We start from the raw sequence: 12,756 nt of genomic DNA, 5'->3' as shown, positions 1-12,756 counted from the left end.
GGACCCCCACTTGCACATAGATTAGCTACTAAGAAACTATTTTTATACCTAAGATATATTTTTTATATTCCAACTCTGTGATCCATTTAATTAAAAGGGCTTGGCAAAATTCCCATGGCAAATCACGGATCAGAAGCTCCAAGGGGAAACCCGAGGCAGAGGCTGCAGAACTGCCCGGGAAGGGCCCCTCGGATGGCCCGGGGTGACCACGTGCGGCTCCAGCAGATCTGCCTGGCTGTTACAAAAGCCTCCCAAGCCTTGGGTAAATTTTAGTGAGGGTTCCTGTAACACTGGACCATGAAAGTGCCATTAATCTGGGTTGCTCCTGCTGGACACCTGGGCTGATTAACCCTGCCTCAGCTGCTAAACACAGCTGAGGAAAGTCCTGGCTCTGCTTCTCACCCCTCTCCCCCTGACAGCATCACTCCTGCTTCCCAGCTCGAGCTGCTGCCCCACAGCTTCACCCCCAAGGCAACACTGCCAGCAAGTGACCCCCAGATCCTCCTCCCCATTCTGCCATCCAGGGCCCTGCTGCTGTGGCAGTGCCAGGAGGGTTTGTGAGGATGGCAGCACCAAGACAAATGGATTTGGTGTCACTGCTTGTCACCTGTTCCCAACACATCCGTCAGTGCCAACTTGCACTGATAAAACCACTGTGTTTTAAACCTGAGCCATGTGCTGGTCACAGCGGCAGCAGGGACCTGGATGCACCAGTGCACCCAAAGCTGTGTCTCACTCCATCCCCTCCTAATCTGTGCTGGAGAGTTTGGCCAACACAGCAAGGGGAGTCCCCAAAAAGCATCTGCTGATCAAGGGCTTTGGGGATGCTGCACCCAAAGGAACAGACATGCCCAGGGACCCTTGCCTGAGAGCGAGGGGAAAAACCACAAACCCTCCCAGGGAAGCACCACCTCTCTCACATGGGACAGAGGCTCATTCACCTGCTGACAGGTGAGAGGCACAGCTTACATGGCACTGGGCAAGGCAGCCAGCCTGCCTGGCTTTGGGCAGGATGCCTGGGACTCCCACACCAAAGGCAGCCCCAGCAGCATGGTTAGTCCTCACTGAGTGTGGAATGTCACTGGATGGGACACCCACCACCTGTCCTGTGAGCACTGTGTCCCCTTGTCACACTCCCCTCACTTCCCTCCCCTTCCCCTAAACCCTCCAAAGCCAGGACATGCTCCAGTGAGCTGTGACCACACTGATGCAACCATGGATATCAAATCAAATCAAATGAAGGCAAATGATCACACTTGGGATTAATGATTAAGAGGCTGGAATGCCTTGGCCAGGTGCAGCCAGCCTGGCTCTCTCCAGCCAGGAGCAGGCAGGTGGGATCACCCAGGATCTGGTCAGTGCAAAGCCTTTAGCTCAAGGTCCCCAAAAAGAGACCAACCACCAATTTGGTGACCCCAAACAAAGCCCCTAGCGCCTCCCCCTCATGCACAAGAGTCCTGTGGGTCAGTTACGTGTCAGACAAGGGGTGATGCGAAGTGTGGGAAGCCACAGTGGGTTGCCACACGTCCTAGTTGGACACTGGGAGCTGCATGTCCTCCTGGCGCCTGGTCCACAGCAATGGCAACCCCACCTCCTTCCTCTTCTTGTGTGGGTGTTGGACAGTGTAAAGGTAGGACGTGTACTGCAGCTCTGGCATGACCATTTTCTGGCAGGTTCTCAGAGTCCTGTTGTCCAAGCCTTGTTTGAGGTTGTAACCCAGGATATTTGCAGCCCCTGACTGGAAAGGCAGGAGAGCTTTATTCTTGATGTGATCCCTCCTCACTGCCTCCTGCTCTGAGAGACAAGTCTCCATGAGCTCCTTCTGTCTGGTCCGCAGGTGATCCACCTCCTTTTCCAGCACCTCGAGCCCTATGGTCTCCTCAATTCTCCTCCAGAAGCTCTGGTTGAAGTGCAGGTAGAGCTTCCAGTCCAGCGAGCACCATGCTTTTATCTGCTCCTCGTTTTCCGGACTCAACCTCTGGACAGTGTCCTGGCTTCTGGAATTAAGCTTGAAGTAAATCACATCATCCAGATCCCAGCACAGAGCGTGCTTCAAGAGGATCATGGACTCATCAAAGTAGTCTGCTATCAGGATGAGGTGGAAGTTCTGCTCGATCTCCTCCAGGACGGCCTGGGTGTACTTGCTGTCGTCCTCCGCGTTGTTATCATAGCCAAAGTCAAACCACATGATATTCCTGGCGTAGATGTTTCCCCTGTAGTCTGCTGGGTGGTAATACTTTGTGGGTGCTGCCAGGAACTCGTTCACGTTCCTGGAGCTCCTGAAGGCAGGCACATTGTTCTTGTAGTAGATGTAGGAAGACTCCAGCAGAGGAATGGGGTTCCTCAGGATGGAGAAGTAGAAGGTGTTGGCTGCCATCACCCTTTTTACCTATTTATGGGAGGAAGAAGAGGTTAGTCCTGTCCCAAGTATGTTTCTCCTCAGGTGTCGTGGCTCTTCCTTACCTCCAAGGGGTTAAACCGCAGGTGGTTGCACATGATGTTGTAATTTTGGCCTATGGTTTGAAAACCCTCCACAAAGTGGGCCACAAAAGTCCTTGGGTATCCCAGGTGGAAGAGCTGGCCAGCAGGGAGGGCAACAGTGAGGTTGTACCTCTCTGCGAACCTGAACATGATGTTGAGCACAGTGCTGCTGGCAGTCTTGTGGGTTTTGAGGAACATGACGTTTGTCTTGGCACGGCACGGCGTGGGAGGGATCAGCAGCTCCTCGTGGCTCTCTGAGATTCTGCAGGAAGGTGACAGACGGGGCAAAGAGACTCTGGTGCTGCACCCCATCTCTGAGACCTGGCAAAGCTCCAGGTGCTCCTCTGATGCCACACCTGCAGCTGGCCCAAGGCTGCATCCAAATCAGCCCCAGCCCTCCAGTGTAGATGTTTTCCCCTCCAGTTTTCCCCCTCTCCAGATTCTCACTTACTAAAGACTTCAGCTCAGTGCTCTTTCCCCACAGAGCTGATTTTGTCCCAAAGCAGCTGCACTTTGGCTAATTCAATTCCTTCCCCAAACATGGATCCAGGACCTAGGGACCACCCTTTGAGCATAAACCCAAGGCTCATGATAAATAAATCAGGTGTCAGAGGTCACATTCCACCTGCTCCAGGCACAGGAAACTCTGCAACCTTGCTTCTGCCTCACTTACCTGTAATTCTTATTCTTCACATGGAGGAATCCTGAGAGGCAGGTAAGTCCCAGGCAGAAGCTGAAAATGACAAGACACCTGACATGCCTGGAAAAAACCAGAAGAATTTCAGTGGATTTTCATCCAATAGCCCTTCACATTTTGCATCTTGCCCTTGGGAACTTCAATCACTGTGAGCACAGTTGTATATCAGTTTTGACAGCCACCGTTGGACCCCGAGCTGTGTCACCAGCTCTGGTGTTAGAGGCAAGACAGTGAGAAATTGCACTTTCACTATTACTCTCCTAATTTTGGCCTTTGGCAAGACACAGTGTACTTCAGGCAGAGTTAAGTTCTTCCCACAGCCTCCTGCTCTGTTTGGCTGCCTTTTGTTTTGCTTTTCTTTTGGTTTTCTGGGGCTTTAGAGCTTATTCACTATTCAGACTCCCAGATTATTCACCAGAAAACAAGCCCTTTGTAGAGGTATAAAGACTTCGCTGGTGAGAAACCTGAGTGGGTCCTGTGATCACATCACTCCAGAAGATGAGGATTGGAAAAAACCCACTAAACTGAGGTTCTTTTGCAAAATAAATATGATCTTCCAAGACAGAAAATCAAATAACCCAACAGCTCCTGTAATGGATTTATTACACCCCCCTTTCAAATGGGGGGGTGGGGTGGATAATGATGAGGTAGGAGTCCCTTCCAGCACTAATTAAGCAACCATCATGTATCAAGGTGTCCCTGCACATTGCAGGGGGTTAGAACAGGGTGGTCTTCAATGTCTCTTCCAATTCAAACCATCCTATGGTACCACGATCATCACCAGTGCACTCCAGCTGGGACACAGAGAGGATCTTTTAAAGGTCTGATGCCCACCTAAAAGGAATTTTTCACACCAAGTTTGATCTGACTTCTCTCACCCTAGAAGCCTTTTTAGCTCTGTGTGAATCTTAATGTTTGCAGACATGCCCAAAATGTAGCAGATCTGGCTCAGGCTTTACACTGTTTTGAGAAGATATAATCTCATTTTACAGCATGGTAGGGTCACACTTGTGGTTTCCTCTCCAAATGGAGCAAGCAAGCCTTCAGGCCTTCCTCCAAGAGCCCTTCCCAAAGCCAGGGAAGACCCTCACCCATAGCTGGTACCAAGCTCTGACAGGAAGCTGCAGCACAGCTTCTGCACAAAGAGTTTCAAAACAGACCTGCAGGCAAGATTCCATCAGGATTTCCTAATCTTTTGGCCCCAGGCCTGTTAGGGGGATGGAGTGGGACAATCCCTGTCCTTGGAGATGAGATGGGAGAAAGGCAGAGGAGCCTGCAGGGGCAGTGAGCACACTACAGGCAGCCCCCATGCGAATTTTTCTGGCCTTTTGTTTAAACTGAAGGTGCCATATGTGTGTGGTGGTTTTCCAAAGCACGTCACCCTGCCTGCCTGGAGATCCTTCCTCAGCTGACATCCTCCTGCTGCACCTTTTCTGTTGAGTTTAATGGGTGCAGTAACAGTCCATTTATTCATTTAGGTAATGTCCCCAAAATGGCAACTCTGAATGATGTTTTCTGGGGCAAACAAATCACACCCCAAATCATCCTGAAGGCAGATCTGGGTCACAACGTGCTCTAGAAGAACTATCAATCCCTGCTGCTGCAAGAAGACCTTCTCTGTAGACCTCTGCACCTTATCACCCCAGGGCATCCCACAATATTTTAATGGTTGTTTACTTAAATAAACGATTACACGGTGCTATTCTGCCTCCAAATATTCAGACACATTCAGCACACCAAGGTCATCTCCAGCCTAACTGAATGTTCTCAGCAGACCCATTTTGTCTGGATGTGCCCAAACCAAGCAGCTAGATTTTCCCTGGAGACACAGGGAGGAATGAAGGTTTGACTTATCTAGGCCAAAACTATGGTATATTCCTGGAATGGTCAGTTTTAAGGAGCAAGTGTGACTGATCTCAGCAGGACAGTCCATGCAGGCACCAGGCCCTACACAGAAATGGCAGGCTGCTTGTCCCAGGGGTGACAAAAAATGCATTATCATGGCATGGTGCTTGTTCCTGTGCCAGGGAAGGGAGGGAAGGAAGGGAGGGAAGGAAGGGAGGGAAGGAAGGGAGGGAGAGAAGGGAGGGAGAGAAAGGGAGGGAAGGGAGGGAAGGGAGGGAAGGGAGGGAAGGGAGGGAAGGGAGGGAAGGGAGGGAGGAAGGGAGGAAGGGAGGAAGGGAGGAAGGGAGGAAGGGAGGAAGGGAGGAAGGGAGGAAGGGAGGAAGGGAGGAAGGGAGGAAGGAAGGAAGGAAGGAAGGAAGGAAGGAAGGAAGGAAGGAAGGAAGGAAGGAAGGAAGGAAGGAAGGAAGGAAGGAAGGAAGGAAGGAAGGAAGGAAGGAAGGAAGGAAGGAAGGAAGGAAGGAAGGAAGGAAGGAAGGAAGGAAGGAAGGAAGGAAGGAAGGAAGGAAGGAAGGAAGGAAGGAAGGAAGGAAGGAAGGAAGGAAGGAAGGAAGGAAGGAAGGAAGGCTGCCTTCCAGTGGTGACATGGAGGGAACTCTGCAGCACCTCAGCCCAGCAAAGGTGAGTGAGGAAGTGTTCAGAGGAAGAGCCAAGGGCAGGGATTGAGGAGATCCCCAAGGAGGAGCGTAGGGAAATGCAGACCCTGTGGGTGAGAGGAGGGCTGCAGGTACACAGGGTGCAGGCCAGTGCACTCGTGGAGTCCTGTGCCTGACCACTGCAGGGAGTCGTGTCCCCATCACCCCCTGGGCTCAGCCACCCACAGTTGCACTTGCAGGGCTGTCACTGGCTCCAGTGACATCTCCACACACGCAGTGGGAATAGGGTGGCTGAATAAACAAAACTCTCATAGAGCAAACTGATGGCACCTTTTCCTCCTCTTAAACAAGCTTCCATCATTTCTGCACATCTTGTGCTTGGGAACAAATGAGCTCTTGAAATGTTGCAGAGCTTTTACTGACAGAAATTGTGTAGGATCTTCACCTGGAGCACACACAGTGTTTTGAACACAGTGTGACTGCTCCCCCAGAAAACAGCACAGGGTCAGTGTGGGATTTGCTATCAGACCTTGCTTCCAGTACGCATTCCAGAATGAGTAAGACATGACAACTGTTTGAAAGTCTGCCGAGAATGATTACATTTCAGGCTCTCTATGCTTCAAATACACGTAATGGAAATGATGAGAATAACAAGAAGCATTTGGAAAATGCCCTCACTCACTTGGTATGGTATTTGGGGTTGTCCTTTGCAGGACCAGGAGCTGCACTCAGTGATCCCTGTGGATCCCTTCCAGCTCAGAATATTCTATGTCTGCAAACCTGCACTGGGGTTTTACCCCCGCTTGGCCCCCACCACCCTGGCACATCTCTGTGGGAGCCTTAAGCTGTGTTCCCTTAGTGTCACACACCCCCCTTTGTCACAACACCTCAAGTCTCTGACCTGCACAGCATCATGGAATTGTTTAGGTTGGAAATGCCTCTAAGCTCTGGCAAAATAAAGTTCAACAGAGAAAGCCCCAACTCAAATGTTGCACTGAAGTTACCTGAAAGAGCCTGGAAGACCTTTGAGAAGCACTTGGGAGCTGATTGCTAAGACACAAAATTCTAAGAAGCCGAAAAACGCACAAAGCACTTGGCAGGGCTGGTGCCAGAGGTCCCACTTGCCTTTCCAGCTTGTGCTGTGCTATGTCCCCTCTGGCAAGAAAACATGGAAAACAACCTCTCTTAGACAGGCAGCTATAGAGGCTTTAAGGCTTGGGACCCCCTTCTTGTTCCTTTGGCTTAAGCTGAAAATAACAGACTTTTGCATCAAACGAACAAGGTTCTTTTAAATTAAAAGACCTGGAACGCAGGCAAGAAACACTAACGGCAAAATTAATCCCTTTCCTGGAGCAAACTGTAACTAACTCTATAGGTTAGTAACAACTTCCAGGGATTATTTGAACCAGACCTTCCTGCAAAGCAAGTTTCAGTTCGGCACCCCGAACACCGAGCTCCCTCTGCCCTTACCTTGGAGTGCACCCAGGGCTTTTCATGCTGCTGCGAGCTGGGAAATATCTCCTTTGCAAATCGACTCCAGTGCCTGTTTGTCTCCTCTGGCTCTTAGTGACCACGTCTCTATTTCTAGCATCCCTTCACTGCTATAAATGGCTGGGATAGGTGAGGACAAAGGGAGTGGCTAGGTGTTCCCAGGAGTGGGTGGGAGTTAATTAATAAGCCATGGAAAGCGCTGGTATGGCAGGACATCAGCGCAGGTATAAAGAGCTGCCTCGGGACACGGCGCTCGCAGCAGCTTTGGCGGGAAGGAAAGGTTTCACCGGGATCCCTTCCAGGGGATCCTTTTCTCTCCTGGCTGCAGGAGGGAGGTGCCGGGGGCTCACAGCAGGATCCAGGCTGTGAGGAGGGCATTGGACCTTTGTCACCCTGCAGTCACATTGCCAGGGGCCATGCTCAGTGCCTGCTGTCCCTTTTATTTGCTTCTTGCTCAGAGGGTAAGGACAGGAATTCCCTGACAGACACATTTGGCAAGAGCAAATTAGGGACAACAAAACACAAATTATGTTCACCTACGGAAAATTCCTCTTAAAACATTTAGACTTCAAACTTCTTGGTAAAAATGCAATTATTGTAGCTGGAGGTTAAGAGCTTAACAGATTTGGCTGTATCCAGGCCTTGTGAGGGAGAAATCTTGCCCCTAAAGGGGCATTATTTTGTGCTTTATCTCTGGTGTTATTAACAACTGGTACAATTTAGGAATTTTAGATTCCACTGAGGCTGCTGTATACCAGCATTTCACAAACAGGGTTTGATGGCAGCAGTGTGCCCTGGGAGAGCAGAATGAACTGCAGGTCTGGAGGTAGGGTCATCCCCCCACTCCCCATACAGGGATGAAGCCACTGCTCTCCTCATTTGGACAACTAAAAGTGTATCCACATCTCCCAGCCTGGATTAGGGGAGATTGAATTGTTTCTTTTGGTCTTTTATAGCCGTGCTGGTGGTCCCCTTTCCCTCCCCACACACAGTGCCCCCTTTCTAACCCTTGTATGCTGTTGGCCCAACAGCCAATTCCTCAGCACTCCAGGATCCCTCACCTGCTGTGCTACATTTCCAGAGCACCCAAATACACAGCATTTCTTTTTAAATCACAGCTTCCCCAGACCAGCCCCAGCTCCAGCACTTACCAAGATGCAGAGATTAGCAAGGTGTAGGGTTGCTTTTCTTGAGTTTCTCGGTAAAGCCTGAGTCAATGTGCTCTTTTATGGAGAATTTCTAGGGTTACTCTTGGCATAGCACCAGCTGCTGCTGGCAGGGGGGCACGTTTCAGCCACCTCTTTCTCCTGTTACATTACACACCTCAGCTGTGCCATTTCTCACTCAGGACCTGGTAGAGCCCACAGATCACAAAAGCCCATTTTTTACACTTTTACAATTGATTCATTGCTCTCTCCTGAGGTGTTGTACATGAATTGTCAGCTTTGGTTACATCAAAAAAAAAAAAAAAGGTGCCAGGCACAAATACACAAATACTTGTCTTCATGTGGAGGTGGGCTGCTGAGAGATTGGGGCAGGAAGGGCAGCCAGGTGACACAGGAGGCTGGGGTGGGATTCTTCACTCCATCCTGCCTCTGCTTCCCGCTGGGGGCCAGGCCCTGGGGGAGGTCAGCCCCTTGCAGCGGGATGGGGAGAATCAGAACGTGGAAGTGCAAAAACTCGTGGGTAGTGATAAGGGCAGTTTAACAGGTAAAGCAAAACCTGCACATGCAAGCAAATCAAAAGGAATTCACTCCGTTTCCTGCCGCAGGCAGGCGTTGGGCCATCCCAGGAAAGCTGGGCTCCCTCACGCGTAACAGTGACTCGGGAACACCCCCTTCCTCCTTCCCCCTTCCTCCTTTCTCCCCAGCTTTTATTGCTGAGCACAGCCTCCTACGGAGTGGGACACCTCTGTGGTCAGTCAGGGTGGGCTCTGTCCCGTCCCAGCTCCTTGCACACCCCAGCCCCACGCTGGTGGGGCAGGCTGAGGAGCAGAAAAGACCTTGATGTTGTGCAAGCACCACTCAGCAACAGCTACAACATTCCTGTGCTTCTATCGCTGATCCAAACACAGATCCACACCAGCCACTGTGAAGAAAATTAACTCTATCCCAGCCATAAACCTGTACAGAGAGAGGCAAACCAGCAGAGAGAGCCAAGTCCTTACTGTGCCAGAAGAGCACTGGTTCGACGTGTGGAGCATCTACAGCATCTACAGCAATTTATGTCTGTCTCAGAAAAATTAGAGTTTTGGACAAGAAATTCCTGTCACAATGATTCCTTCTAAAAACACACATACACGTACCCACCCTGTCTCTTCCCTCCTATAAACAACAGTGTACCACTATGTGAAAACATCACTGAGAACACAGAAGTAAGGTCTAGGAAAGATATTATAAAATAACCCTACAACAGCACCTCCCTTGTATTCCCTCAGGGAACTGCTCTATTGTTTAGTGAAACAGTAAAACTTACATGGAGCTTCAGGATCTTCACGTGTAAGGAAGATGGTTAAATGGAGCCAGAACTTCCCCAGCCACAGCACAGTGTTGTGTGTCTCCCTTCCAAGCACTCTCTACAAATACAGCTAAAAAAGAGAATTATGGAAAGTTCCGCTTCCCAAAAAGAGCCTTTCATGGGGAAAGGCTGTATTTTACACAGTGATGGTCAGTAGTTTAGGGGGGAAAAAAGAAAGAACAGGATAGGAAAAGGGGAGAAGAACTAAACAGCCTGATCCAGAAAGAACTAGCTGCATCAGCCTATCCTGGCAGAAGGCAAATCCTGCATATTTCTTTTCCAACATCATGGACTTCCTGTATTTTTTCATCACCCCACGCCCAAGCAGCACAGGCTGACTGTCTTGCACAGGCTGTCTTCTCCTTCCACAGAGCCACAGAATTCCAGAACCGTTTGGGTTGGAAGAGACCTCCAAGACCATTGAGTTCAGCCTGTGCCAAATCCCCACCTTGTAACCAGCCCAGAGCACCGAGAGCCACGTCCAGGTATTCCTTGAACACCTCCAGAGATGGGGACTCCAGCACCTCCCTGGGCAGCCCCTTCCAACACCTGACCACCATTTCCATGACCAAATTCTTCCTCTTTGCAAATGATGACATTGTTCATTTCACTTCACCCCAGAAAATGACAATTAGCTCCTGACTTGTCCTAAGGGACGAAGGGAGAGATGGGGAGTGCACCATAGTGGAGAGAAAGGGTTGAATGGACACGAGTGGAGAGCAGGACTAGATACTGGCAGGCCATGGAACACATGTAGGTATTTCTTTCAAAAGCATCCATGTGACCAAGTTGAGAGAGGTGTGATCTTAGGACTGTATTGAGAAGAACATTGCAACATGTTGCTGAGCACAAGCCAGCATCCTTAGTGCAATCTGACAGCATGCAGCCTTGTAGAGATTGTGCTCTGCCTTAAAACAGAAGAAAAAACTCCTTTTTCTTTGAAGAATAAAGCTCTGGATGCAACGTTTATTTCACTGCTCTGTGGAAGAGACAACATCACCAAAATGCAGGTAGTGAAAAAGATGCATAAGACACCACCTTTCCTAATCTCATGGCATCCAGTAAGGCTTCCCAAACTAGTACAGCTGAATAAAATCCATCAATTGGCACCCTCTGAGCACAGCCTGAGCCAGCTTATTACCTGTCCCACAGCCCACCCAGGGAATCCAGAAGCATCACAGAATCAGAGGAAGGTTTGGGTTGGAAGCTTATCTTGTTCCAACCCCCCTGCCATGGGCAGGGGACCCCTTCCATTAGGCCAGGCCACTCAAATCCCTGTCTCGCCTGGAGAAGATTGTGGGAAAGAGCTTTGCTGACATCCACTGCTCTGCCCATGTTGACAGAAAACATCCTTTTGTTGTAAAACGTTGTCAGGTTAGTGACATTATTTACCTTTGGCAAATCCCCCGGCTCTTATCACCACCTGCCTCATTTGGATAAAAGAGAGCCTGGATTAAGAGTGACACATATCAGTAAATACGGATATGACAAGCAAACACCAAGTAAGCCAGAAGATTAATGACTCAGGGCCCTCTGTAGCAGATGGGTGATAATGTGGTTTTGTAGAACAAACTTTAAATTACAAAATAGACTGTAGCACATAAAACCAAACCCTCAAACCAACAAAACCCTCCATGTTAGAACAGCACACTTCAGCTGAAAGGAACTTAGGAGAATCATCTGGTCCAACTGCCTTAACAGTTCAGGGCTGCCCTAAAGTTACACCATTGCTCAAATGCCTCTTATTAAACACTGACAGTCTGGCGCATCAACCACCTCTCCAGGAAGCCTGGTGCAGTATTTGATTATGTGCTCTATAAAGAAACACTTCCTTAATGTCCAGCCTGAACCTCTCCTGGCCCTGCTTTGGGATCAGCATTCCCATGAGATCAGCACTTCCCTCTCCATGCCCACTCCTCAGGAAGCTGCAGAGGGGGATAAGGTTGTCCCTCAGCCTCCTCCTCTCCAAACCAGACAAACCCAGAGCCCCCAGCCTCTCCCAGGTCACACCTTCCAGCCCCAGCCCCAGCGTGGTTCTCCTCTTCTGGACACGCTGCAGCCTCTTCCCACCATCCCCAGCCCTGAGCACAGCCAGGCCATGCCCTCTCCTGCCCCTGGCCCCGCTGTGTGGGGTGCCCCAGGATGGCCCTGCCCTCCTGGCCTGGTTCCCCTGTGCTGCTGCCAGGCAGTGCCCCCAGACCCTTCCAGCTGCTCCCCAGCCACCCCTCGCCAGCTCAGCTCGTGCCCAGCGCTGGGGGCAAACCCAGCACCTGTGCCAGCAATTCTGTGACACTGGCACTGCCCTGTGGGGCACCTGTGCAGATCCCTCTGCAAGGCTCCTGTCCTCCAGAGAGTCCACAGCACTCCCAGTGAACAGTCACAAAGTGGTTGGGTTGGAAGGGACCTTAAAGCCCATCTCGTTCTACTTCTCTGCAGTGGGCAGGGACACCTTCCAATAGACCAGGCTGTTCCAAGCCCCATCCTTTTGGATTATCACTCCAGGTTATCCCAGATTTCATCCAGCCAGGTTGGGAGGGATAATTTTACACCTCCCTGTGACAGCAAATCATGATTTGCTGTGAAGAGCAGACTGGAAGTCAAGGAAGCAGGAAATAGTGGCATGCCTAGAGCCTTCCCCTGGCCAGGCAGGAGGGCTGGGATCCCCTCCCCCAGCCTGGCTGCTGGTGTTTCTCCTCCAGTTGATAAAATCCAGAGGCTGGGTCTCCAGCACTCTCTCTTCTCTGGCCAGTCCTTCCAGCACTGCAAACTTGTACATGGGACAACACTGATGCTTATTTGGGACAGCCTGGAGGTGGCATCACTAAAGAGGCCATAACCAGATTCTGTTGTGGGTGTTGGGATAAATGTATTAGATAAAACAAACAACGAAGAGCAACACCTTCACTTGGAAGACTGGCATCCACAGGTTCTCCTGTGCCTCTGATGCTTCACTAGCACAGCCCAAGGGAGAAAATGCCTCCTTTGGCTGTTGTCACCGATAAATCAGAGCAAAACCAAGGGGAGAGAGAGTTGGGATACTCATACACACACAGCACCTCTGTGTTTGGTTTC

At 50.4% G+C, this 12,756-nt stretch overlaps 1 protein-coding gene across 2 annotated transcripts; it reads right to left on the bottom strand.

Moving 5' to 3' along the window:
- Positions 1–19: 19 nt before the first annotated feature.
- On the bottom strand, positions 20–12,692 carry GAL3ST2 (galactose-3-O-sulfotransferase 2). 2 transcript variants are annotated; one of them, XM_063408017.1, is made up of 4 exons: positions 9,643–12,692; positions 3,155–3,241; positions 2,464–2,743; positions 20–2,389 (listed from the first exon to the last, which is right to left on the bottom strand). In XM_063408017.1, coding segments are annotated over exons 1-4 (1,230 nt in total). In that variant the 5' UTR covers positions 9,645–12,692; the 3' UTR covers positions 20–1,528. The 2 variants fall into 2 exon arrangements, with proteins under 2 accessions (XP_063264087.1, XP_063264086.1); XM_063408016.1 differs by lacking the exon at positions 9,643–12,692 and adding an exon at positions 7,147–9,604 and having other exon boundaries at positions 21–2,389.
- Positions 12,693–12,756: the final 64 nt, after the last annotated feature.

Source organism: Prinia subflava, chromosome 11 (assembly GCF_021018805.1).
Source record: "Prinia subflava isolate CZ2003 ecotype Zambia chromosome 11, Cam_Psub_1.2, whole genome shotgun sequence".
Classification (NCBI taxonomy): Eukaryota; Metazoa; Chordata; class Aves; order Passeriformes; family Cisticolidae; genus Prinia; species Prinia subflava.
Note: the sequence above shows the minus strand (reverse complement) of the source record. Positions and strands in the feature narration are given on the sequence as shown.

Coding starts and splice junctions, on each gene's coding strand:
- GAL3ST2 (XM_063408016.1), bottom strand. CDS start 7,172: ATGAAAAGCCCTGGGTGCACTCCAAG. Junction 3,242..7,146: donor AGCCCTGGGTGCACTCCAAG/GTAAGGGCAGAG, acceptor GGTTTTTTCCAG/GCATGTCAGGTGTCTTGTCA. Junction 2,744..3,154: donor GTGAAGAATAAGAATTACAG/GTAAGTGAGGCA, acceptor ACCTTCCTGCAG/AATCTCAGAGAGCCACGAGG.